General features: G+C 48.2%; 1 protein-coding gene across 1 annotated transcript in view; it reads left to right on the forward strand.

The window, feature by feature from the left end:
* The window catches only part of LOC129699114 (solute carrier family 15 member 2-like), a 55,162-nt gene that overhangs the window by 16,082 nt on the left and 13,559 nt on the right, over nucleotides 1-25,521 (forward strand). Inside the window, exons 6-16 of the mRNA XM_055638781.1 lie at nucleotides 2,128-2,227; nucleotides 3,663-3,753; nucleotides 6,667-6,744; nucleotides 8,560-8,642; nucleotides 12,017-12,103; nucleotides 12,229-12,318; nucleotides 13,162-13,206; nucleotides 13,319-13,351; nucleotides 15,375-15,463; nucleotides 18,498-18,579; nucleotides 21,647-21,772. Of these exons, the coding sequence (XP_055494756.1) occupies nucleotides 2,128-2,227; nucleotides 3,663-3,753; nucleotides 6,667-6,744; nucleotides 8,560-8,642; nucleotides 12,017-12,103; nucleotides 12,229-12,318; nucleotides 13,162-13,206; nucleotides 13,319-13,351; nucleotides 15,375-15,463; nucleotides 18,498-18,579; nucleotides 21,647-21,772 (904 nt within the window). The remainder of the gene's footprint in view (nucleotides 1-2,127; nucleotides 2,228-3,662; nucleotides 3,754-6,666; nucleotides 6,745-8,559; nucleotides 8,643-12,016; nucleotides 12,104-12,228; nucleotides 12,319-13,161; nucleotides 13,207-13,318; nucleotides 13,352-15,374; nucleotides 15,464-18,497; nucleotides 18,580-21,646; nucleotides 21,773-25,521) is intronic.

Below are 25,521 nucleotides of genomic sequence, written 5' to 3' on the forward strand. Positions count from 1 at the left end.
ATCCAGAATCAGTACCCCATTCCTGCTTTCTCCCCATATCCCTTGATTCCGTTAGCCCTTAGAGCTATATCTAACCTTCTCTTGAAGACATCCTGTGGATTGGCCTCCACTGCCTCATGTGGCAGAGAATTCCACAAGGTGCATCACAGCTTAGTTTTGGAACAGCTCCATCCAAGACCGCGGGAAATTGCAGCGAATTGTGGACGCAGCCCAGACCATCACACAAACCAACCTCCCTTCCGTTGACTCAATTTATACCTCGCGCTGCCTCGACAAGGCCAGCAGCGTAATCAAGGACGAGTTGCACCCTGGCCACTCCCTCTTCTCCCCTCTCCCATCAGGCAAAAGGTATAGAAGTGTGAAAACGCTCACCTCCAGTTTCTTCCCAGCTGTTATCAGGCAACTGAACCATCCCACCACAACCAGAGAGCCAGTCTTGATCTATCATCTATCTCATTGGTGACCCTCGGAATATCCTTGATCGGACTTTGCTGCCAGTAAATATTATTCCTTTATCATGTATCTGTACACTGTAGACAGCTTGCATGCAATCAGGTATTGTCTTTCTGCTGGTACACAAAAAAGCTGGAGAAACTCAGAGGGTGCAGCAGCATCTATGGAGCGAAGGAAATGGGCAACGTTTCGAGCCAAAACCCTTCTTCCCCTTAAACCCTTGTCTTTCTGCTGACTGGTTAGCTCGCAACAAAAGCTTTTCACTGTACCTCGGTACATGTGACAATAAACTAAACTGAACTCAATAGACAATAGGTGCAGGAGTAGGCTATTTGGCCCTTTGAGCCAGCATCGCCATTCACTGTGATTATGGCTGATCATCTACCATCAGTACCCCACTCCTGCTTCCCCCCCATATCCCTTGACTCTGCTATCTTTAAGAGCTCTATCTAACTCTCTCTTGAAAGCAACCAGAGAATTGGCCTCCACTGGTTCTGAGGCAGAGAATTCCACAGCCTACAGTATGTCCTTTCACCCTTTAAAAATGTTTTTAGTGTGTTAGTGTGTTTTGTTTTGGAGGTGTTCTAGTTCCTTTATTTGTGAGGGGGGGGGGGGACTATTTTTCTCAGTCCCTACCTGGTCGGAGATGCGTCTTTCCTCCGGGCCGCATCTTCGCCCCTTCCTCGCGGCCTACCACCTGGACTGGAGCGGCGTTTCCTGTCGGGACCGGCCAGAACTTCAGCTTCGGCAGCGGCGCAGCGCTGAAACACCATCGCGGAGCGGGCGATGCCTTACGAGGATCGAGATGTGATAAGCTCCGGAGTGCTGAGAGCGCGGACTCCAGCATCACGGAGCTGTGGTTGCGGACCGTCTAGCTGCGGGCGGCGCTGACTTCAACATCGCGGAGGCCTGGGATGTTTCGCCGAGGTTGCCAGTGTGAATCTCCGCCCTGCGCAGCCTGAACAATGGATTCAGAACTCCAATGCCGCTGAGAGTGTTCTCTCCGAAGCCGGAGCTCCATCATCCGGCGAGAGGGCCTGAAACATCGGGCCGCCGCTGCTGCGACTGCAGAGGCCTCAAATAGGCCCCGACACAGAGGAAGAGGACTGGACTTTGCTGCCTTCCCTCACAGTGGAAAATGTAGATTCTGCTGTGGGAGGAAGTTCATGTTAAATTCTATAGTGTGTTGTGTCTTTTCTTTTTTATTTCGTATGGATGTATGAAAACCCAATTTCTTCCCTGTGCAGCAGTTGGTTTTAACACAAGTTGATTTATATAAATAAAAATTACTTATTTACTTACTTACAGATTCACAACTCTATGGGTGAAAAGGTTTTTCCCCATCTCTGTTCTAAATGGCCCACCCCTTATTGTTAAACTGTGCCCCTCTGGTTCTGGACTCCCCCAACACTTTTTCACACAGCGAGTGGCGAGGTTGTGGAATTCTCTGCCTCAGAGGGTGGTGGAGGCGGGTTCTCTGGATGCTTTCAAGAGAGAGCTAGATAGCGGTCAGGGGATATGGGGAGAAGGCAGGAATGGGGTACAGATTGGGGATGATCAGCCATGATCATATTGAATGGCGGTGCTGGCTCCAACGGCCGAATGGCCTCCTCCTGCACCTATTGTCTATTGCCTATTGTCTTTTAATTGAGACAAAGCTTCTTTCATTCACAGGGTCTTATCCATTTCTGGTCTCTTCCTAATTGCCTTGGGCACAGGCGGCATTAAACCCTGTGTGGCAGCTTTTGGTGGTGACCAGTTTGAGGAGGACCAGGTATGTGATAATCCAGGATGGGGGAGAGTTGGAGGGGTGGGGGAGGGGGGGGGTACAGATTGGGGATGTGGGGTGGTACTGGCTCCAACGGCCGAATGGGTGCTATTGTTAATTGGGGATGGGGAGGGGGGTGGGAAGGGGGGTAGTGGGCTTTTGGGGTGGGGGGGGGAGTGAGTCCAGGGGGGGAATGGGGGGGGTGGGGAGTTGGGGTGCGGGGATGGGGATGGGGAAGGGGGGGGGGTGGGTGGGGGGGGGGTATGGGGGAGGGGGGTGGGGGGGAGTTGGTGCGGGGATGGGGGGGGTGGGTAGTGGGGGGAACGCGGGGGGGGAACGTTTTTAATGATCGTGACACCAAAGTTACAGGCAGATCGAAAACTGTGGGTCCAGAGGAGTGCGTTTAGAAGAATGAGGGGCAACCTCATTGAAACGTAGCAAATAGTGAAAGGCTTGGATAGAGTGGATGTGGAGAGGATGTTTCCACTAGTGTAGTCGTAGGTTGTCTCCAGGTGTCGTAGGTGAATTCCATTAAAACTAGTCCCTGGCAGTCACCGAAAGAGTCGCCTAAGTGGGACAGGCCCTTTAAGATTAGTGAAATTTATTATAAATCAGGAATTGACAGTAAGAGGTATGTCAACGCCCTAGAACCTCTCTAGGGAAGTGGAGATGTACTTGGCTGGTTCGGGGACTGAGATGAGACATCACACCATAGGTATTTTATCCACGGTGTCCTGCAAGCCTGCGGTTGTGGAGAAGACTGCAAGTATTCAGGATTCCATTGCTCAGTCCGTATCTCACACCGACTGTCCTTTCATCTCCACCACTTCTCCAACCATCTGCCGATGAAAAACACCCCTCATCTGTATACACCCATCACTCGCCAGGCGTTGTCCTGCCCCTCCTCTCTTCCAGCTTTCTCTCCTCCCTCCCCACCCCACCACAAGCCGTCTGAAGAAACTCATTGACGGTCACGGTGGCGCAGCGGTAGACTAGTTCCTTACAGCGAATGCAGCGCCGGAGACCCGGGTTTAATCCCGACTACGGGTGCTGTCTGTACAGAGTTTGTACGTTCTGCCCGTGACCTGCGTGGGTTTTCTCCGAGATATTCGGTTTCCGCTCACGCTCCAAAGACGTACAGGTTTGTAGATGGTTGGCTTGGTATAAATGGAAGGTTTGCCCCCAGTGTAGGTAGGATAGTGCGGGGATCGCTAGTTGGTTGTAGATTCATTGGCTTCTGTGAATTGTCCCAAGAGTGTAGGATAGGACTAGTGTGCGGGGATCGCTGGTCGGCGTGGACTCGGTGGGCCGAAGGGCCTGTTTCCACGCTGTATCTCCAAACCAAACTAATATGATCTTGATTGCAAATAGTTTTACAAAACACTGCCTTGCGTTGGTCGATCGATTTCCTCAGTTGTAACGTCTCGCTGTTATGTTTCAGTACGTAGAGAGAAGGAGGTTCTTCTCTTTCTTCTATCTGTGCATCAATGCAGGAAGCTTGTTGTCCACCATCATCACTCCCATCCTACGAGGTTAGTGCAGATTCACAATTCTCTACTGTGATTGCATTGGATCAGTGGTACCTCAAGTACAGTCGGTGGAGCAAAGGGTAAGATACAGAGCGCAGAATATAGGTCTCAGCATTCTAGTGCATCATAGAAACATACAACATAGGTACAGGAGTAGCCCATTCTGCCCTTCGAGCCAGCACCGCCATTCAATACGATCATGGCTCAACTTCCAAAATCAGTACCCCGTTCCTGCTTTCTCCCCATATCCCTTGATTCCGTTAGCCCCAGGATCTATATCTAACTCTCTCTTGAACACATCCAGTGAATTAGCCTCCACTGCCTTCTGCGGCAGAGAATTCGACAAGGGGCATCACAGCTTGGTTTGGGAACAGCTCCATCCAAGACGGTGAGAAATAGAGGAGTGAAAACGCACACCTCCACATTCAGGGACAGTTTCTTCCCGGCTGTTATCAGGCAACTGAACCATCCTACCACAACCAGAGAGCAGTGTTGAACTTCTATCTACCTCATTGGTGACCCTCGGACTATCTTTGATTGAACTTTGCTGGCTTTACTTTGCAACTAAACATTATCAGGACCCCGTTCCCGCTTTTTCCCCCATATCCCTTGATTCCGTTAGCCCTAAGAGTGATATCTAACTGACTCAGTCGGGTATTTTCACAGCGAAGATTCAATCCAAGGCCATTGGAAGAAATTACAATGAATTGTGGACGCAGCCCAGACCATCACACAAACCAACCTCCCTTCCATTGACTCCATCTGACATACACCTCACGCTGCCTCAGCAAGGTTAGCAGCATAATCAAGGACGAGTCGCACCCTGGCCACTCCCTCTTCACTCCTATCCCATCCGGCAAAAGGCATAGAAGTGTGGAAACTGCAGATTCAGGAACCATTTCTTCCCAGCTGTTTTCGGGCAACTGAATCATCCTACCACAGCCAGAGAGCGATGCTGAACTACTATCTACCTCATCGGGGACCCTCGGACTATCCTTGATCAGACTTTATTAGCTTTACCTTGCACTAAACGTTATTCCCTTATCATGCACCTATACACTGTAAATGGTTCGATTATAATCATGTATTGTCTTTCTGCTGACTAGATAGCATGCAACAAAGCTTTTCACTGTACCTCGGTACACGTGACAATAAACTAAACTGAACTATTGACAGATGGCTGATTAGTACGGTGTCGGAGGTTATGGGTAGAAGGCAGGAGAATAGGGTTGAGAGGGAAAGATAGATCAGTCATTGAATGACGGAGTAGACTAGACTTCTGCTCCTATGAGTTATGGACCTATGGAACTGATGTACTACAATGCTGAGAACAATATTCTACACTCTGTATCTTCCCCTTTGCTCTATCTATTGTTGTTGAATTTGACAATATTATTTATTTATGGTATATTTGACCTGTTGGGATTACATGCAGAACAAAGCATTTCACCATTAGACCAGAAATACTGGAGTAACTCAGCATGTCGGGCAGCATCTGTAGATAGGTGACGTTTTGGGTCGGCACCTTTCTTCAGACCCAACCCGAAACGTTATCTGTCCATTTTCTCCAGAGATGCTGCCCGACACGCTGAGTTACGCTAGGATTGTGTGACTAATATTTGGTGTAAACCAGCATCTGCCGTTAATTCTCATTACATGCTGCCTAATCCAAGGTTTCAAGGCCAGTTTATTGTCACACGTACCATTTAATGTAAAGTGAAACATGAGTTACCATACAGCCATACTAAGTGAAAAGCAACAAGACACACAACCACATAAATGTTAACATAAACATCCACCACAGTGGACTCCACATTCCTCACTGTGATGGAAGGCAATAAAGTTCAATCTTCTTCCTCGTGTTCTCCCGCGGTCGGGGCAGTTAAACCGTCCCCAGTCGGGTGAACAAAGCCCCCGCAGCCGACGATCGAAGCCCCGGTCGGGGTGATCGAAACTCCTGCGTCGGGGCGGTTGAAACTCTCTCCGTGGCGTGGAGCTCCCGAGTCGGCCTCTTCTTACCAGAGACCGCGGGCTTCACGACGTCAAACTCCACAGGCCCCGCGGTTGGAGCTTCGATCTCCGGCAAAGGGATCACAATCTCCGCGATGTTAAAGTCCCGCAGACTCCCGCGGCTTGGAGCGCCGGGTCAGTCTCCAGGAAAGGCCGCCAACTCCACGATGTCAGGCCGCTGTGGAGACGGAGATACGATACGGGAAAAAAATCGCATCTCCGTCGAGGTAAGAGATTGAAAAGAAGTTTCCCCCAACCCCCCCCCCCCACATAAAACAAACCAAGGAACACTAAAACATACTTTTAACACATACTACAAATAACAAAAAAGAAGAAAGGACAGACAGTCCTGGCAGGCAGCCACTGCTGAGTTATTCCAGCACTTTGTGTCTATCTTTGGTATAAACCAGCATCTGCAGTTCCTGTGTATTACATTTAAAGACATTCTTTAGTCGGAGGGCAGTTAATCTGTGGAACTCATTGACACAGAGGGCTGTGGAGGACAAGTCAGTGGATAGTTTTAAGGCAGGGATAGACAAATTCTTGATTAGAACGGGTGACAAAGGTTGTGGGGAGAAGGCAGGAGAATGGGATTAGGGGAGAGAGAGAGAGATTAGCCATGAATGAATGGGGGAGTAGACTTGATGGGCCGAATGGCCTGATTCTACCCCTATTCCTTATAATTATATGACCATAAACATAGAAACATAGAAAATAGGTGTAGGAGTAGGCCATTCGGCCCTTCGAGCCATTCAATGTGATCATGGCAAATCATCCAGAATCTACACCTATAACCTGTGAATTTGTGAGCTTGAAGCTTCTCAATGTACCTTCGTAGAAGTGATGATAATAAACCTACACTCAGCACTTGTGTCCGAATTGACATTGCCTTGTGTTCTCATTCAGCGGACGTGAAGTGCTTTGGCGGCGAGTGTTACGCTTTAGCATTCGGCGTTCCTGCAGCTCTGATGGTGGTGGCAACGGGTAAGCAAAAAATAGATCAACTTCAGCATGTTTCCCTTGCCAACGTTCTGTACTCATCGCCGTTGGAGGCATCCACTCCTCACCCTGGAATTTTTAAATTAAATTGAATGTTGTATTTTGAGGGGAATCAAACCACAGCAGGGCCATCACAGTAAATGACAGGAAGAGCGTTATGTAATTACATAAAACTGGAGGAATTAGGACAGGTTTAGAGGGACATGTACCAATTGCAAGCTGGTGGGACTAGTGTGGGCGGGCCATATTGCCCAGTGTGGACAATTTGAATGAATGAATGTATGAATGAATGAATGAATGTATGAATGTATGAATGTATGAATGTATGAATGAATGAATGAATGTATGAATGAATGAATGAATGAATGAATGCATGAATGAATGAATCTCTTTATTGCCATTGCACATGGTACAACGAAATTTAAAAGTCAATCCCATGGTGCGATTCACAAGAGCAGTTTAAATATATAAGATAAGGTAAAAATACATACATATAATTAAAAAAAAAAAAATTACAGATAAATAACAATAGCAGCTGAGGTAGAGCCATTCAGTTGAATGTGAGTGTTATTTCTTATTTTGCATTATTAAGTTCACGTATGGCTATGGGGTAGAAGCTGTCTCTGAGTCTGTTTGTGCGAGTTTTGAAAGACCTGTACCGTCTGCCAGAGGGCAGCAGGTGGAACAGGTTGTGTCCAGGGTGGGAAGTGTCCTTTAGGATGTTGGCTGTCCTGCCAAGGCAGCGAGAGCTGAAGATGTCCTTCAGGGAGGGCAGAGGGCAGCCAGTGATTTTTTGTGCGGTGTTGATGACCCTTTGAAGGGCTCTCCTGTCCGCTGCAGAGCCGAAGGGTCTGTTTCCATGCTGTAAGACTATGATTTTATTCAATGTTTGTACCATTGGGTTGTTAGCTACCCAAACACTATGTGTCTTTATTTTGTAAATCAACATTTGCGATTCCTTGTATCCTCTTCTGCCACCCTCTGACTCTTATCACTAAACCAATTTTACCAAACCAATTGTCTAGCTCACCCTGGATCTTGCCTTGCAGATTAATCTACCATGTAGGACCTTGTCAGAGGCATTGGTCAAGTCCATGTAGACAACATCTGCAATGTTGCACTTATCCGTCCCCTTAGTCACCTCTTCAAGCCATGCTGACTCCCTTATCAGTCCTCTCCTTGAGTAAGTTAGTCTAGAGATACACTGTGGAAACGGGCCCTTCGGCCCGCCAAGTCCATTGTGACCAGCGATCCCCAGGCCCTATCGGAGGGGGGTAACGAGTGCCATTTGGCATGGGCCTCATGCCTGTCTGCTTCAATAGGATCTTGGTTTGGGGGTCTCTAAAATTGAAATTGGCCTGGGCCTCAGTTCATCTATGAGAGGGCCTGGTGATCCCTGCATAATAACACTATCCTGCACACACACACACAATTTACAATTTTACCAAAGCCAATCAGCCTACGTTTTGAAGTGTGGGAGGAAACCGGAGAAAACCCACGCAGGTGACGGGGAGAACGAACAAACTCCACATAGGCAGCACCCGTGGTCAGGATCGAACCCGGGTCTCTGGTGCTGCAAGGCAGCAACTCTACCGCTGCGCCACCGTGCTGCCCAATCTTGGCCGCCGCGATCTTCGCGTTTGGGGAGGATTGTCACCGCGTAGAACAAACATTCCTGATGCTCCACATTTCCGTGTGGAAGCAGAAGAAAAGATGCATCTCATAAGGGAGACAAAGAACAGGCAAAACATTGCCATGAAAATGTGAGCCTTGATTGTATTATTTTGCCCTTTTCTTTAGTCGTCTTCCTGTCTGGGAGTGGTTTGTACATAAACCTTCCACCTCAAGGAAACATATTGGTCCGTGTCTCCAGGTGTATTGGGGTAAGTGTGTAGAAACTGACCCACTCATCAAGCTTCCTTAGTTAATTCCTCTATATGGTGACTTAGCGGGACAGGCAGCATCTCTGGAGGGAAGGAATGGGTGATGTTTCGGGTCGAGACTCTTCTTCATACTGAGAGTCAGGGGAGAGAGAGACACACAGAGAAATGGAAGGGTAAGGAGTGTAAATGACAGATGTCCCTGAATCTGGAGGTGTGCGTTTTCACACTTCTATACATTTTGCTTCATGGTAGAGGGGAGAAGATGGAGTGGCCAGGGTACGACTCGTCCTTGATTACGCTGCTGGTCTTGCTGAGTCAGCGTGAGGTATAAATGGAGTCAATGGAAGGGAGGTTTAAAGAAAGATATTGAAAATTAGGAGGAGTTGTGATTTTGGAGATTGGTAGATCAGTGGGTAACCACGCGTCATGGGTTTAATAAAGAAACAAAGAAAATAGATGCAGGAGCAGGCCATTCGGCCCTTCGAGCCTGCACCGCCATTCAATATGATCATAACTGATCATCCAACTCAATATCCTGTACCTGCCTTCTCTCCATAACCCCTGATCCCTTTAGCCACAAGGGCCACATCTAACTCCCTCTTAAATATAGCCAATGAACTGGCCTCAACTACCTTCTGTGGCAGAGAATTCCTGAGATTCGCCACTCTCTGTGTGAAAAAAAAAATTCTCATCTCGGTCCTAAAAGATTTCCCCTTTATCCTTAAACTGTGATCCCTTGTTCTGGACTTCCCCAACATCGGGAACAATCTTTCTGTATCTAGCCTGTCCGACCCCTTAAGAATTTTGTAAGTTTCTATAAGATCCCACCTCAATCTTCTAAATTCTAGCGATAGAAACAAGGAACAACAGATGCTGGTTTACAAAAAAGGACACAAAGTGTTGGAGTAACTCAACAGGTTCAGCAGCATCTGGAGAACATGGACAGGCAACGTTTTGGGTCGGGACCATTCTAATCAGTCTGAAATGTAGGTTAATTTCAAGTCTTGAAATGCAGGGTCAATTTCTAATCGGGCAGCACAGTGGCGTAGAGTTGCTGTCTTCCGCCGCCAGACACCCGGGTTCATTCCCGACTACGGGTGCTGTCTGTACAGAGTTTAGACAATAGACAATAGGTGCAGGAGTAGGCCATTCAGCCCTTCGAGCCAGCATCGCCATTCACTCTGAACATAGCTGATCATTCGCATTCAGTACCCTGTTCCTGCCTTCTCACCATATCCCCTGACTCCGCTATCTTTAAGAGCTTGTACGTTCTCCCCGTGACCTGCGTGGGTTTTCTCCGAGAACTGCGTTTTCCTCCCACACTCCAAAGTCATACAGGTTTGTAGATTAATTGGCTCGGTGCGATTGTAAAAATATTCCCTGGTGTAGGACAGTGTTTATCTGCAGGGATCACTAGTCGGTGCGGGTTCAATGGGCCAGAGGGCCTGTTTCCATGCTGTATCTCTAAAGGGCCTGTCCCACTTACGTGATTTTTTTCGGCGACTTGCCGGCCACCCATCATAGTCGCAGCAGGTGACACCTGTGTGGTCGTGAGTAGTCGCTCAAAGAGTCATTCCTTTTTCTGGTCGCCGCTGGATTTTCAACACGTTGAAAATTTTCCGCAACCTGCTGAGACTATGACGGGTACTGGCAAGTCGCCGAAAAAACTCGCGTAAGTTGAGCAGGCCCTTAAAACTAAAATAATAAAACAAAACTAAGCTCAACGAGGTTAGGCGGCATCTGGAGAACATGGACAGGCAACGTTTTGGGCCGGGACCTTTCTAATCAGTCTGAAGTGCAGGTTAATTTCAAGTCTTGACATGCAGGATCAATTTATAACCGGTGAAATTGATTTCACCACTAACTTCCATCCGGCACTCAAATACACCTGGACCATTTCCGACATCTCCCTACTGTTTCTAGAGCTCACTATCTCCATCGCAGGTGATAGACTACTGACCGACATCCACTATAAACCCATTGACTCCATGGCTATCTGGACTACATTTCTTCCCACCCTGCTTCCTGTAAGGACTCCATCCCCTACTCACAATTCCTCCATCTACGCCGCTTCTGCTCCCAGGATGAGGTGTTCCAAACCAGGGCATTGGAGATGTCCTCATTCTTCAGGGAACGGGGTTCCCCTCTTCGACTATAGATGAGGCTCCCACCAGGGTCTCCTCTGTATCCCGTAGCTCTGCTCTCACTCCCCATCCCCCCCCACTCGTAACAAGGGCAGAGTCCCCCTTGTCCTCACCTTCTATCCTCCCAGCCGTCACATACAACAAATAATCCTCTGACATTTTCACCACCTCCAACGGGATCCCTCCACTGGCCACATCTTCCCATCTCCTCCCCTTTCAGCTTTCCACAGACACCCATCCCTCCGTAACTCCCTGGCCAATTTGTCCCTTCCCACCCAAACCACCCCCTCTCCTGACACTTTCCCTTGCAACAGCAGGAAATGCTACACTTGTCGCTTTATCTCCCCCCCTTGACTCCATTCAAGGACCCAAGCAGTATTTCCAGGTGCAGCAGAGGTTCACCTGCACCTCCTCCAACCTCATCTATTGCATCTGCTGCTCTAGATGTCAGCTGCTCTACATCGGTGAGACTAAGCGTAGGTTTGGCGATCGCTTCTGGCCCAACACCTCCGCTCGGTTCGCAATAACCAACCTGATCCCCCCGGTGGCTCAGCACTTCAAACCCCCCTCCCATTCCGAAACCGACCTTTCTGCCCTGGGCCTCCTCCATGGCCAGAGTGAGGACCACCGTAAATTGGAGGAGCAGCACCTCATATTTCGCTTGGGTAGTTTACACCCCAGTGGTATGAACATTGACTTCTCCAATTTCAGGTAGTCCTGCTTTCCCCTTCTTGTAATTGTAAATTGTAAATCTTTATTGTCATTTCCTGAGTATTCACATACCCAGAGGAAACAAAAAAACGTTGCTCAACCAGTGTCCATTCAGTTTGCATTAAAAAATAAATAGGAATTAAAATTAAAAAATTGTCATGAACTTTTAACACTCTACTAAACATTCAACAGCCTTCCGACCCAGCGGCACAACTGGCTCTGCTGCTCGATACTTGGCCAAACATTTAACAGTCTAGCCTGTGGGAAGAAGCTGAGGAGCATCCTGCTGGTTTTGCAGCTAATGCTCCCTTTCCCTTCCCCTTCCCAGCTCTCCCTCAGCCCACTGTCTCCACCTTTTCCTTTCTTCTTCCCGTCCTCTTCCCACCGTCACATCAGTCTGAAGCAGGGTCTCGACCTGAAATGTCGCCTATTTCCTTCACTCCATAGATGCTGCCTCACCCACTGAGTTTCTCCAGCATTTTTGTCTACCTTGATTAAAAGAAATGTCCTTTCTTGTAGTTTGCAATCAGAAATCGCTGGAAACATCGTTCGAAGGCCTATGCGAAAAGGGAACATTGGCTTGACTGGGCAACGGAAAAATATCCAGTTACGTGAAACTTTTCCACTGAATTTTATTGAATAATTTAATTGAATTTTTTGTTAAATCATAAGATATTATTTTTCATTTTCTGAAACAAACTATTTTTTTGATAGAATTCTTTGTCTCACAGGGACATGTTATCAAGGAGATTAAGATGGTTACTCGAGTCCTGTTTCTTTATCTCCCTCTTCCAATGTTTTGGGCACTTTTTGACCAGATGGTAAGAAACTTGTTCAGGAAGTCAAGTCGTCAAAACTAAAGGTTGTTCGGTAACTTTAGAAAGAGTTAAAAGAAGATGAATGAAAGAGAGGGAAAGCGAGAGAGAGAGAGAAGGGGAGTGAGAGAGGGAGGAGAGAGGGGAGAGCGAGAGGAGGAGAGAGGGAGGGCAGGAGGGAAGGTGAGGGAGGGAGGGAAAGAGGGAGGGAGAAAGGCAGGGAGGGAGAGAGAGAGGAAGGAAGAGAGAAGAGGAGAAAGAGAGAGGTTTGGAGTCTGCGGTGGGCGAGCTGGGTTTACCAGGCGGACCCCCCAAGTTGGGCCCCCAGCGGGCGATCGTCGCACATCTGCTTGGTTGCTGTCTGTGTGGAGTTTGCACGCTCCCTCAAAGCAACCATCTTCCCAAATACGGCTTTGTAGGTTAATTGGCCTCTCTAAATTGTCCCTCGTGTGTAGGGGGTGCATGAGAAACTGGGATGACTTGGTACTCGTGTGATCGATGGTCGGCGTGGACTCGATGGGCTGAAGGGCCCGTTCCCATGCTGTATCTTTCAATCAACCAACACCTCACGTTGTTAGAAAGGAGATGAGGAGGAATTTCTTCAATCAGAGGGTGGCGAATCTGTGGAATTCATTGCCACGGACGGCTGTGGAGGCCACATCATTGGGTATTTTTAAGGCGCAGATTGACAGATTGTTTATCAGTACGGGTGTCTGGGGAGAAGTCCGTAGAATGGGGTTGAGAAGGAAAGATAGGTTAGCCATGATTGAATGGCGGATTAGACTCAATGGGCCGAATGGCCTACTTCTCCTACAATGACTTATGAATGTATGCACTTGTTGTTGCCAGGGATCCCGATGGACTCTACAAGCCACTGCAATGAATGCCAACTTTGTAAGTAAGCACCTTCTGATAGAGCACCCAGTCCTGTCGTACTAAACGGAAGATGTCTCACGCATACATGTGGAACTATGTGGAACTAACAAGCTGTGAACTCTTATTTCAGGGCGGATTTATTATACAACCTGATCAGATGCAGGTAACGTGGATGCATTTCAAACCTCTTTGATAGTCAGTGAGATTTATGATGTTTGTTATGCCGTAAATATGCGATAAGGACTAATGCCCCTGCCCCACTTAGGAAACCTGAACGGAAACCTCTGGAGACTTTGCGCCCCACCCAAGGTTTCCGTGCGGTTCCCGGAGGTTTTTGTCAGACTCCCTACCTGCTTCCATTACCTGCAACCTCCGGCAACCACCTGCAACCTCCGGGAACCGCTCGGAAACCTTGGGTGGGGCGCAAAGTCTCCAGAGGTTTCGGTTCAGGTTTCCTAAGTGGGACAGGGGCATAAGAGTCTGCCCGCTTTGTTTTAGTTTAGAGATACAAGAGAGAGTCAAGAGTCAAGAGTCAATTTAATTGTCATTTGGACCCCTAGAGGTCCAAACGAAATGCCGTTTCTGCAGCCATACATTACACACAAATAGACCCCAGACACAACATAATTACAATTTTACATAAACATCCATCACATAGTTGTGATGGAAGGCCAAAAAAACCTTATCTCTCCACTGCACTCTCCCCCCCCCCGATGTCAGAGTCAAAGTCAAAGCCCCCGGCTGGCGATGGCTATTGTCCCGCGGCCATTAAAGCCACGCCAGGTGGTGCGAGATCGCACACCGGGTCTTGATGTTGGAGACCCCGGTGTGCGCTCGCAGAGTCCCACGGCCATTCCAGCCGCGCGGGGCGGTGTAGTGAGGCCCCGCTCCAGTAGCTCTTCGACCCCGCAACTCGGGCGGGAGAAGTCGCCGTCGCAGGAGCCCCGAAAAGCGGTCTCTCTCTAGGGAGCCGCGGGCTCCCGGCGCCGCCGTCCGCAGACCCAGCACAGCCTCCGACTCAGCAGCTGGGCACAAGCAGCAGCAGCACAGCGCTCCTCCCCGCTACGGACTCGGCAAGCCAATTAGCACCTGCCCCAGTCTCCTGTTGGACGTCTTTGCGGGAGCGTGTGGGAGGAAACCGAAGATCTCAGAGAAAACAAAAAATAACCCACGGGGAGAACGTGCAAACTCCGTACAGACGGAGCCCGTAGTCAGGATGGAACCCGGGTCTCTGGCGCTGTAAGCACACCCAGTAGCTCAAAACTACGCTGCGCCTGCCGAGGCCCAGAGCCGCGCCGCCTACCGGGGAAACACGCCCTTCCACCCACCAAGACCTCGCCGACCAGCGATCCCCGCGCACTAACACTACCCCACACGCACTGGGCACAATTTACATTTACACCAAGCCAATTAGCCTGCAAACCTGTACGTCTTTGGAGTGTGGGAGGAAACCGAAGATCTCAGAGAAAACCCACGGGGAGAACGTACAAACTCCGTACAGACGGAGCCCGTAGTCAGGATGGAACCTGGGTCTCTGGCGCTGTAAGGCAGTAGCTCCACCTCTGCGCCACCGTTTTCTCTACAGTTTCTTTAGACTTTAGACAGAAAGCGTGATAACAGCTTTGATCATGCTGCTATTGAAAACAAGTTGCCAGGACTTGAGGAACTGAGTTATAGGGAGAGGTTAGCCAGGCTAGGATTTTATTCCTTGGAGTCTTAGAAAATAAAGCGTTGATCTTGGAGAGATATATAAAATCAAGAGGGGGCATAGATATGGTGAATGCACAGCTTTTTGTGTCTATCTTGATCAATTGTCGATATCAGCTAAATGTAAAACATTAACCATTCACACTCAAGTGTTGTCGTGCTGTGTCTAATAGCATTAAAGGGCCTGTCCCACTTGGCGATTTTCTTCGGTGACTGCCGGCGTCATATCAGTGTCGCCAAAAGATTTTGACCATATCAAAATCCAGCGGCGACAAAACAAACGTTGCGACACTTGAGGGGACACTGCGCGCCACGCCGCATCTCCGCGCAAATCTTTCGGTGACCTGATGCGTCAGTCAATGATGCCGGCAGTCGCTGAAAATATCGACAAGTGGGACAGGCCTTTTTGGTTGACTACGAATGCAAGACAATGTTACTAAATCCCACTAATTATTATTATTGCTTTTTGTTTTGCACAGACAATTAACGCCATTTTGATTGTCACTTTTATTCCAATCTTTGACATGGGCGTTTATCCACTCTTTGCAAAATGTAAACTTAATTTGACGTAAGTATTTGCGCCTTCAAGTCAAGGCAAGTCACTTTTATTTCTATAGCACATTTAAAAAACAACTCTGGTTGGCCAAAGTGCTTTACATTGGTGGAGGTACTAACGTCATACAACAGTGGTTCATAGATTAAGTACATACATAAATACATACATATGGCCCTCCCTCAGACGTCAAGAAAGGCTTGAGAGTAAAGATGAGTTTTAAGTCTCGACGTAACAGAGTCGCTGCAGGGGGCAGTTCTGATGGGAAGAGGGATGCTGTTCCACAGTCTAGGAGCTGTAACCGCAAAGGCGCGGTCGCCCCTGAGCTTATGCCTAGATGTTCAGTAACCCCAAGTCGGCCGATCTGAGGGACCTGGAGTTGGTGTGGTGGGTAAACAGACTTTTCATGTCGGTGGGGGCATAAACATAAAGAAGGATCTTGACATTTATTCGGAATCGCCAAGTGCCATTTCCGTGCTTTAACCTCAACAACACGTGGCTGTTAAACGTGGGAAGGTGTAAGAATGGTGAAAGGGGACAGCAGGACAAAGCTGGCAGGTACTAGGTCATCATAGATGAGGGGGGGGGTGTTTGAGAGGCAGATGGTTGGAAGAAAGGCCAGAGATAAGAGCAAAAGGCACGAGACAGGATTGACGAAAGTTGTTGATTGTGAAGCCAAAGGAAAGAAAGTAGCTGTTGGGCAGGGGGGGGGAGGGGGGGGAAGGGAGAATCAGGTGGGAGTCCAGGTGGGCACAGTCGAGACATCAGGTTAGAAGGATCATAGCCCAAAATATCATCTGTCCAGTCCCTCAACAGATGTTGCCTGACCCACTGACTTCATCAATCACCTTGTGTGTTTTCCTGAAGACACCATCTTCTGCCATTTCTTGTGTTTCCAACTCCTAAACTCTTGGTGTAAGGCGGAGATTGACAGGTTCTTGATTAGCACGGGTGTCGGGGGTTACGGGGGTGAAGGCAGGAGAACGGGGTTGAGAGGGAAAGATAGATCAGCCATGATCGAATGGCGGAGTAGACTTGATGGGCCGATTGGCTTAATTCTGCTCCCTCTCACTTATGAACTAATACAGTGCTCGATAACTCTATGACTCTGTCCCCCGAGGGCTTGTATAAATTACCATGGGCGGTCACGGTGGCGCAGCGGTAGAGTTGCTGCCTTACAGCGGGTGCAGCGCCGGAGACCCAGGTTCGAACCCGACTACGGGTGCTGTCCGTACACAGTTTGTACGTTCTCCCCGTGACCTGCGTGGGCTTTTTCTGAGATCTTCGGTTTCCTCCCACACTCCAAAGACGTACAGGGTTGTAGGTTGATTGGCTTGGTAAATGTAAGAATTGTCCCTAGTGGGTGTAGGATAGTGTTAATGTGCGGGGATCGCTGGTCGGTGTGGACCCGGTGGGCCGAAGGGCCTGTTTCCGCGCTGTATCACTAAATCTAAACTAAACTAAAGACTCCATGTTCCTCCAGGGACTGCAACAGTGCTGTATAACTAAGAATGTGTTTTATGTGTCTCGAGGGCTTGTTACACTGCCAAATAAATACCTCAATTACTCTGGGTCCGTCTAGGCTTGTATAAATCTATGGCAGTAACTCTTTGTCCCTCCCTGTCCTGTTGAAGTGCTGTATATGACTGTAACCCTATGTTCCCCTACACCCCCCTCTCTATGCCAGTGATATGCTCCTAGCCTCAACGATGTTTCCCTCTTGGGATCATGTACACAAGTGATAGGAGCAGAATTTGGCCATTCGGCCCATCATGTCTACTCCGCCATTCAATCATGGCTGATCTATCTCTCCCTCTTAATCCCATTCTCCTGCCTTCTCCCCATAACCCCTGACACCCGCACTAATCAAGAATCTATCTATCTGTGCCTTGGAAATATCACAATTTCTCTAGCCGACAATCGGCCTAGCGGGGAACCTCGTCAAGTCAAGTTTATTTGTCACATACACATACAAGATGTACAGTGAAATAAAAGTGGCAATGCCTGCGGGATTGTGCAAAACACAACAGAACAGAACCAATATTTACAATTTTTTTTAAAAGACACAAGAGTGAATTAGTAAATTAGTCCCTGGTGAGATCAGAGTTTACAATCCTGATGGCCTATGGGAAGAAACTCCATCTCATCCTCTCTGTTTTCGCTGAGTGACAGCGGAAGCGTTTGCCTGACCGTAGCAGCTGGAACAGTCCGTTGCTGGGGTGGTAGGGGTCCTTCATGACCTTGCTGGCCCTGGATCTGCACCTCCTGGTGTATAGGTCCTGCAAGGGGGTTGAGTGTAGTTCCCATGGTGCCTTCGGCCGAATGCACTACTCTCTGCAGAGCCTTCCTGTCCTGGGCAGAGCTGTTTCCAAACCAGATCGAGATGTTGCCGGATAGAATACTTTCTACAGCACCAGAGTCGAAGGATTGAAGGATCCTCAGAGAGACTCTGAATTTCCTCAGCTGCCTGAGGTGGTAAAGGCGCTGCCTTGCCTTACTCACCGGTGCTGCAGTGTGTGTTGTCCATGTCAGATCCTCTGTGATGTGGACTCCCAGGTATTTAAAGCTGCTCACCCTATCCACAGTAGTCCCATTTATCCCCAGTGGCGTGTACGTCCTCGGTTGTTGAGCCCTTCTAAATTCCACAATCAGCTCCTTAGTTTTAGTGACATTGAAGAGGAGGCTGTTGTTCTGACACCAGAGTGCCAGGTCAGCAACCTCCTCCATGTAGGCCTTCTCATCGTTAACGGAGATCAGGCCCCCTGAGGTCATCCGTTGCCGGCACTGAGTTGTCCCGGTTTTCAATCGCGCTTCCAATTCCTTACCCAACCCCCCCATCCTCCCACTAGAATCAGTCAGAAGAAGGATCCCAACCCGAAAGGTCACATGTGCATGTTCTCCATAGATGCTGCCTGACGTGCTGAGTTACTCCAGCCCTTTGTGTCTGTCTAATGCCCCGTGATCGTGCTTTAACTTTCTCCCCCCATTGGAGGCCTGGTGAAACCGTTGACCATTTCCTTCTCTCACTCTCTCTCTCACCGTTCCCCAGGCCTCTCAGAAGGATGACGGTCGGCATGCTGCTGGCTTCCGTGGCGTTTATAGCCGCGGCCGTTGTGGAGCTCCAGGTGCAGGTAGGTTCGAATCCCGCGCTCCCACCCCTCCGCTTCCCACACCTCTCCCTTCAACGTGTGGCATGAAAGGTCAGGGGTGACTATGTTCCATTTTAAATCTCCACCACGTTCCTTCCCTTGCCTCCTGCCTTGTTACCGACACAACGTTGAGGAGCAACACCTCATCTGGGCACATTGGACTCTTCTTTAATGGGCCGGAATGGTGGTGCAGCGGTAGAGTTGCTGCCTTACAGCGCCAGAGACCTGGGTTCGATCCTGACCACGGGTGTCCGACTGTACGGAGTTTGTACGTTCTCGTCCATGACCCCTGTGGGTTTTCTCCGGGAGCTCAGGTTTCCTCCCACTCTCTAAAGACGTACAGGTTTGAGGGTTGATTTGGCTGAGGTAAAAATTGTAAATTGTCCCTAGTGTGTAGGATAGTGTACGTGACTATCGCTGGTCGGTCGCTATCGCTGGCCGATGGGCCCGGTTCCAAACTATATCTCTAAACTATGCTAAACTAAAGTAAACTAACCCAAATTCTCATCACTAATTTCTCCCATTCACTCAATAGCCAGATAACTATGTTTGCAGACTGATTACAGTGTGAAGAAGTGTTCTGACCCAAAACGTCACCTATTCCCTTCTCTCCACAGATGCTGCCTGATGGATGCGCTGAGTTACTCCAGCATTTTGTGTCGATCGAACCATGTTTACAGCCTATTGCTATGGTCACCCTGGTTTGACCCTGTTCGGGACTTCTCCCCCTTCTTCACCAAAGATAGACACAAAAAGCTGGAGTAACCCAGCAGGTCAGGCAGCATCTCTGGAGAGAAGGGATGGGTGACGTTTCGGGTCGAGACGCTTCTTCAGACTGAGAGTCAGGGGAGAAAGAGGCATAGTGATGTGGAAGGGTAAGGTGTGAAAAGGAGAGATCAAAGGAGACAACGATCGAGGGAATGCAGAATGGTTCATTGTTAGCTGAGGGGAAGGTGACAACGGGGCGTACATTCAGTAATATTTCAGTTTAGTTTAAACTTTAGATATACAGCGTGGAAACAGACCATTCGGCCCATCGAGTCCGCACCGACCAGCGATCCCTGCACATTTACACCATCCTACACACACTAGGGACAATGTTTTACATTTTACATTTTACATTTACCAAGCCAATTAACCTACAAACCTGTCTGAAGAAGGGTTTCGGCCCGAAACGTTACCTATTTCCTTCGCTCCATACATGCTGCTGCACCCGCTGAGTTTCTCCAGCATTTTTGCGTACCTTCGATTTTCCAGCATCTGCAGTTCCTTCTTGAACACAACCTATAAACCTGGACGTCATTGGAGTGTGGGAGGAAACAGAAGATCTCGGAGAAATCCCACGCGGTCACAGGGAGAACGTACAAACTCCGTACAGACAGCACCCGTGGTCAGGATCGAACCCGGGTCTCCGGTGCTGCAAGCGCTGCAAGGCAGCAGCTCTACCGCTGCGCCACCATGGCACCTCTTTAATTCCCTTTCTTTACGTCCCATTCAAGCTTCTTTCATATTATTCCCAGCTCTGACGAAGGGCCTTCGACCTGAAATGTTAACCCTGTTTCTCTTTCTGCAGATGCAGCCTGAGCTGTCGAGTGTTTCCTGGTTCAAGCCTGACCTCAGCTGCTCCTCCACTGTAGAGTTTGCACATTCTTCCTGCACATTCCCAATGGGCCTGGATTTTGTTCAGGCTTTCCTTTGATATTTTTTTTAATCGTATCGTTGGCCCACTGAGTCCACTAGTTCATAAGTTATAGGAGTAGAATTGGGCCATTCAGCCCATCGAGTCTACACCGCGATTCAATCATGGGTAGGGTTGCCAACAGTCCCGTACTAGCCAGGACATCACTCATATTGGGCTAAATTGGTTTGTACGGGACCGCCCTTGTCCTCTATTTGACCACAGCTACTCGGGTCGAGGGGACTGTCGGGTCGGTGCGCCGCGTCTGGCCCCCGCCTGACCTGTCCCGACGTAGTGCAGCCCATGGAGTGCAGCTGCAGCAGCGCCTCGCCCGTGGCCCCATTGGTCGGCAGCCCGGCCAGCTGTCCGACCTTCGGACCTTCGCTTACCAGCGACACCATGGCAGCTCATCGGTCCATAAGTTGGAAGGGGTGCCCGGCTTTATGTGTGACGTCGCACACAACATCCAGCGCCCGGGCCAAAACTCCTCAGCTGGCCCGCTGGCTGGGCTTTGTGTGCAGTCCAGCACCCGGGCCAACTCATTATTCACCCAGCCACGGCCAAGTCGGTCAATGAATTGCCGTCGGGAATTTGTTCCTTATTTTGACCTTTTGTCCCTTGTTTGGGAGTGAGAAAATTGTCAACCCTAATCATGGCTGATCTCTGCCTCCTAATCCCATTCTCCTGCCTTCTCCACATAACCATTGAAACCCGTTCTAATCAAATATTTGTCTATCTCTGCCTTAAAAATATCCACTGACTTGGCCTCCACAGCCCTCTGTGGCAATGAGTTCCACATTTTAACTACCCTCTGACTAAAGAAATTCGTCCTGACCTCCTTTCTGAAAGAGCGGCCTTTAATTCTGAGGCCATGACCTCTGGTCCTAGACTCTCCCACCAGTGGAAACATCCTTTCCACATCCACTCTATCCAAGCCTTTCATTATTCTGTAAGTTTCAATGAGGTTTGCCCTCAACCATCTAAACTCCTGCGAGTCCAGGCCCAGTGCTGTCAATCTTGTAAATCTTTCTTCCCTCAGCTTTCTCTACAACTTACAACTAACTTTTCTGCTGTTTTCTACAATGCCATTAAATATGACGACACAAAATGCTGGAGAAACTCAGTGGGACAGGCAGCATTCCCTCTCTCCAGAGATGCTCCAGCATTTGGTGTCTATCTTTGGTTTAAACCAGCATCTGCAGTTCCTCTCTCTGAAGAAGGGTCTCGACCCGAAACGTCACCCATTCCTTCCCTCCAGAGATGCTGCCCGTCCCCCTTCGGTTTACAACAGCATTTGCAGTTCCTTCTTTCACATTTCATCTGTAGTTCCTTCCTACACATTAAATATGTTGATATATTTGTGTTTCCCAGAGCACTCTGGTGCCAGAACCCGGTGTGAAAGAAAGTTACGTTCAGTTCCTAAACCTGGCTGATAAAGATATTAGCATCTCTCTCCAAGGTCACGATGGCTTTCCAACCACCATGGCACCCTCTCAGGTAAAGTTCTAGGAGCAGAATTAGGCCATTCGGCCCATCATGTTTACTCCACCACTCAATCTTGGTTGATCCATCTCTCCCTCTTAACCCCATTCTCCTGCCTTCTCCCCATAACCCCTGACACCCGTACTAATCAAGAATCTATCTATCTCTGCCTTAAAAATATCCATTGACTTGGCCTCCACAGCCTTCTGTGGAAAAGAATTCCACAGATTCACCACCCTCTGTCTAAATACATTTCTCCTCATCTCCTTCCTAAAGGAACATCCTTGAATTCTAAGGCTATGGCCTCTAATCCTAGATTCTCCCACTAGTGGAAACATCCTCTCCACATCCACTCTATCCAGGGCTTTCACCATTCGATAAGTTTCAATGAGGTCCCCCCTCATTCTTCAAAACTCCAGTGAGTGCAGGCCAGTTGCCGTCAAACACTCGTCGTATGTTAACGCTTTCATTCCTGGAATCATTACCGTAAACCTCCTGTGGACCCTATCCAACCCCAGCACATCCATCCTCAGATATGGTGGCCAAAATTGCTCACAATACTCCAAATACGGTCTCACCAGCGCCTGACCAAGCCTCAGCATTATATCCCTCGTTTTATATCCGAATCCCCTCAGAATAAATGCTGCCATTGCATTTGCCTTCCTTACTACCAATTCAAGTTGTCAGATAGTTTCAGATACTCTAATTTCAAATAGTCCTTGCTTTCTTCCTCCTTCCCCTCCTCCTTCTCCTCCCCCTTCCCAGCTCTCCCACAAGCCTACCTTCTCCCGCCCCCCTCCCCGACATCATTTTGAAGAAGGGTCTCGACCCGAAGTGTGGCCTATTCCTTCTCTCCATCGATGCTGAGTTTCTCCAGCATTTTTTATTTTTCCAGCATCTGCAGTTCTTTCTTAATAAGTGTGATGTGTTGCATTTCGAGAAATCAAATCTGGGCAGGACATTCACAGTGAATGTAGGGCCCTGGTGAGCGATGTAGAGCAGAGGGATCTAGGAGTGAACTGCATGGTTTCTTGACAGTGGCGTCACAGCTAGAAGGGATAGTCCTAAATGCACTTGTTTGGTACTTTGGCCTTCATCAGTCAGGGCTTTGAGAAGAGAAGTTGGGATGCTATAACCATTTAACCATATAACAATTACAGCACGGAAACAGGCCATCTCGACCCTTCTAGTCCGTGCCGAACACATATTCTCCCCTAGTCCCATATACCTGCGCTCAGACCATAACCTTCCATTCCCTTCCCGTCCATATAACTATCCAATTTATTTTTAAATGATAAAAACAAACCTGCCTCCACCACCTTCACTGGAAGCTCATTCCACACAGCCACCACTCTCTGAGTAAAGAAGTTCCCCCTCATGTTACCCCTAAACTTCAGTCCCTTAATTCTCAAGTCATGTCCCCTTGTTTGAATCTTCCCTAATCTCAGTGGGAAAAGCTTTTCCACGTCAACTCTGTCTATCCCTCTCATCATTTTAAAAACCTCTATCAAGTCCCCCCTTAACCTTCTGCGCTCCAAAGAATAAAGCCCTAACTTGTTCAACCTTTCTCTGTAACTTAGTTGCTGAAACCCAGGCAACATTCTAGTAAATCTTCTCTGTACTCTCTCTATTTTGTTGACATCCTTCCTATAATTGGGCGACCAAAATTGTACACCACACTCCAGAATTGGCCTCACCAATGCCGTGTACAATTTTAACATTACATCCCAATTTCTATACTGTGTAAGAAAGAACTGAATATACTGATTTAAATCAAGGGTAGTCATAAAATGCTGAAGTAACTCAGCAGGTGAGGCAACATCTCTGGAGAGAAGGAATGGGCGTCGTTTCGAGTTGAGATCCTTCTTCAGGACATTGCTGAGGCCGCATTTGGGATATTGTGCTAGGTTTTTGATCACCCAGGTACAGGAAGGATGTCGCTAAGTTGGAATGACTGCAGAGATTTACTAAGATGTCGCCAGGACTTGAGGCCCTGAGATGTAGGGTGAGGATGGACAGGTTAGGACTCTATTCCTTAGAGCACAGTCTTTTATCCAGTGTAGGGGGATCAAGAACCAGAGAATATAGTTTTACAGTGAGAAGAGAAAGATTTAATAGGAACCTGAGGGGCAATTTTTTCACACAGAGGTGTTGGGTATTGGGTATAGGGAACGAACTGACAGAGGAGGTAGTTGAGATGCATTTCGTTGTCTCTGTACTGTACACTGACAATGACAATTAAAATTGAATCTGAATCTGAATCTGAATCTGAGGCAGGTGGTATGACTATATTTAAAAGACATTTGCACCGGTTCATGGATAGGACAGGTTTAGAGGGATATATGGGCCAAATGCGGGCAGATGGGACAAGTGTAGATGGGGCAACTTGTTTGGCATGGAAAGGTCGGTCTGAAGGGCCTGTTTCCTTGCTATTTGACTAGGACCCTCCAAGATACAGTGAAAAACTTTGCTTTCATTGTTAGTGTGGCAAATAAGGCAAATGGTTCTGCAAGGAATAGATGATATGGGTCCGTTAGAAACATAGAAAGTAGGAGCAGGAGTAGGCCATTCGGCCCTTCGAGCCAGCACCTCCATTCAATATGATCATGGCTGATCATCCACAATCAGTACCCAGTTCTTGGTGTCTTTGATTCCGTTAGCCATAAGAGCTATATCTAACTCTCTCGAAAACATCCAGTGAATTGGCCTCCACTTGCCTTCTATGGCAGAGAATTCCACAGATTCACAACTCTCTGGGTGAAAACGTTTTTCCTCATCTCAGTCCTAAATGGCCTACCCCTTATTCTTAAACTGTGGCCCCCGGTTCTGGACTCCCACAACATCGGGAACATTTTTCCTGCCTCTAGCTTGTCCAATCCCTTAGGAAATGTACCTGTTTCTATAAGATCCTCTCTCACCCGTCTAATTTCCAGGGAAGTTTAGTTTAACTTGGCATAATGTTTGGTTTGGACAAGATGGGCATGAGTACATCAGATAATGCAAAAAAGAAAAATAAACAGTGCGAAAGAATAGAGTTGCAGCCACAGAGAAAATGCAGACAGAAAAATCGCAATGGCCACATTGAGGTAGATTGGAACGTAGAGAACAGAATAGTTCTGTGCACGAATAGACCCTTTGGCCCACAATGCCCATGCTAAACATGATAATAATAATAATAATAATAATAATAATAATAATAATTTTATTTATAGAGCACTTTAAAAACAAACATAGTTGCAACAAAGTGCTGTACATCACTAATCATTGACAAAAAAGTTAATACACACCAAAAATAACAATCAAAAGAAATAGTAGGAAAAGACATGTAAAATAAAGAAACATCAAAAACACCACAAACAGAAGCAAAGCCTCAGGCATGGTCAAAAGCCAGGGAGTACAAATGCGTTTTAACACTGGATTTGAAGATGGACAGTGAGGGGGCCTGTCTGATATGCAACGGCAGGGTGTTCCAGAGTGCCGGAGCAGCAACAGAGAAGGCTCTATCCCCTCTGAGCCTCCGACTAGACCTCGGTACCTCCAGGAGCAGCTGACCAGCTGACCTGAGGGACCGGGCAGGAGTGTATGGGTGGAGCAGCTCAGAGAGGTAAGGCGGGGCGAGCCCATTCAGAGATTTAAAAACAAATAACAGTAACTTAAAATGAACCCAAAAGTGCACCGGGAGCCAGTGTAGGGAGGCCAGAATTGGCGATATGTGCTCCCTCTTTCGAGTCCCTGTTAAAAGGCGAGCAGCAGCATTCTGAACC

The sequence above is a fragment of the Leucoraja erinacea genome, chromosome 7 (genome assembly GCF_028641065.1).
Source record: "Leucoraja erinacea ecotype New England chromosome 7, Leri_hhj_1, whole genome shotgun sequence".
Classification (NCBI taxonomy): Eukaryota; Metazoa; Chordata; class Chondrichthyes; order Rajiformes; family Rajidae; genus Leucoraja; species Leucoraja erinaceus.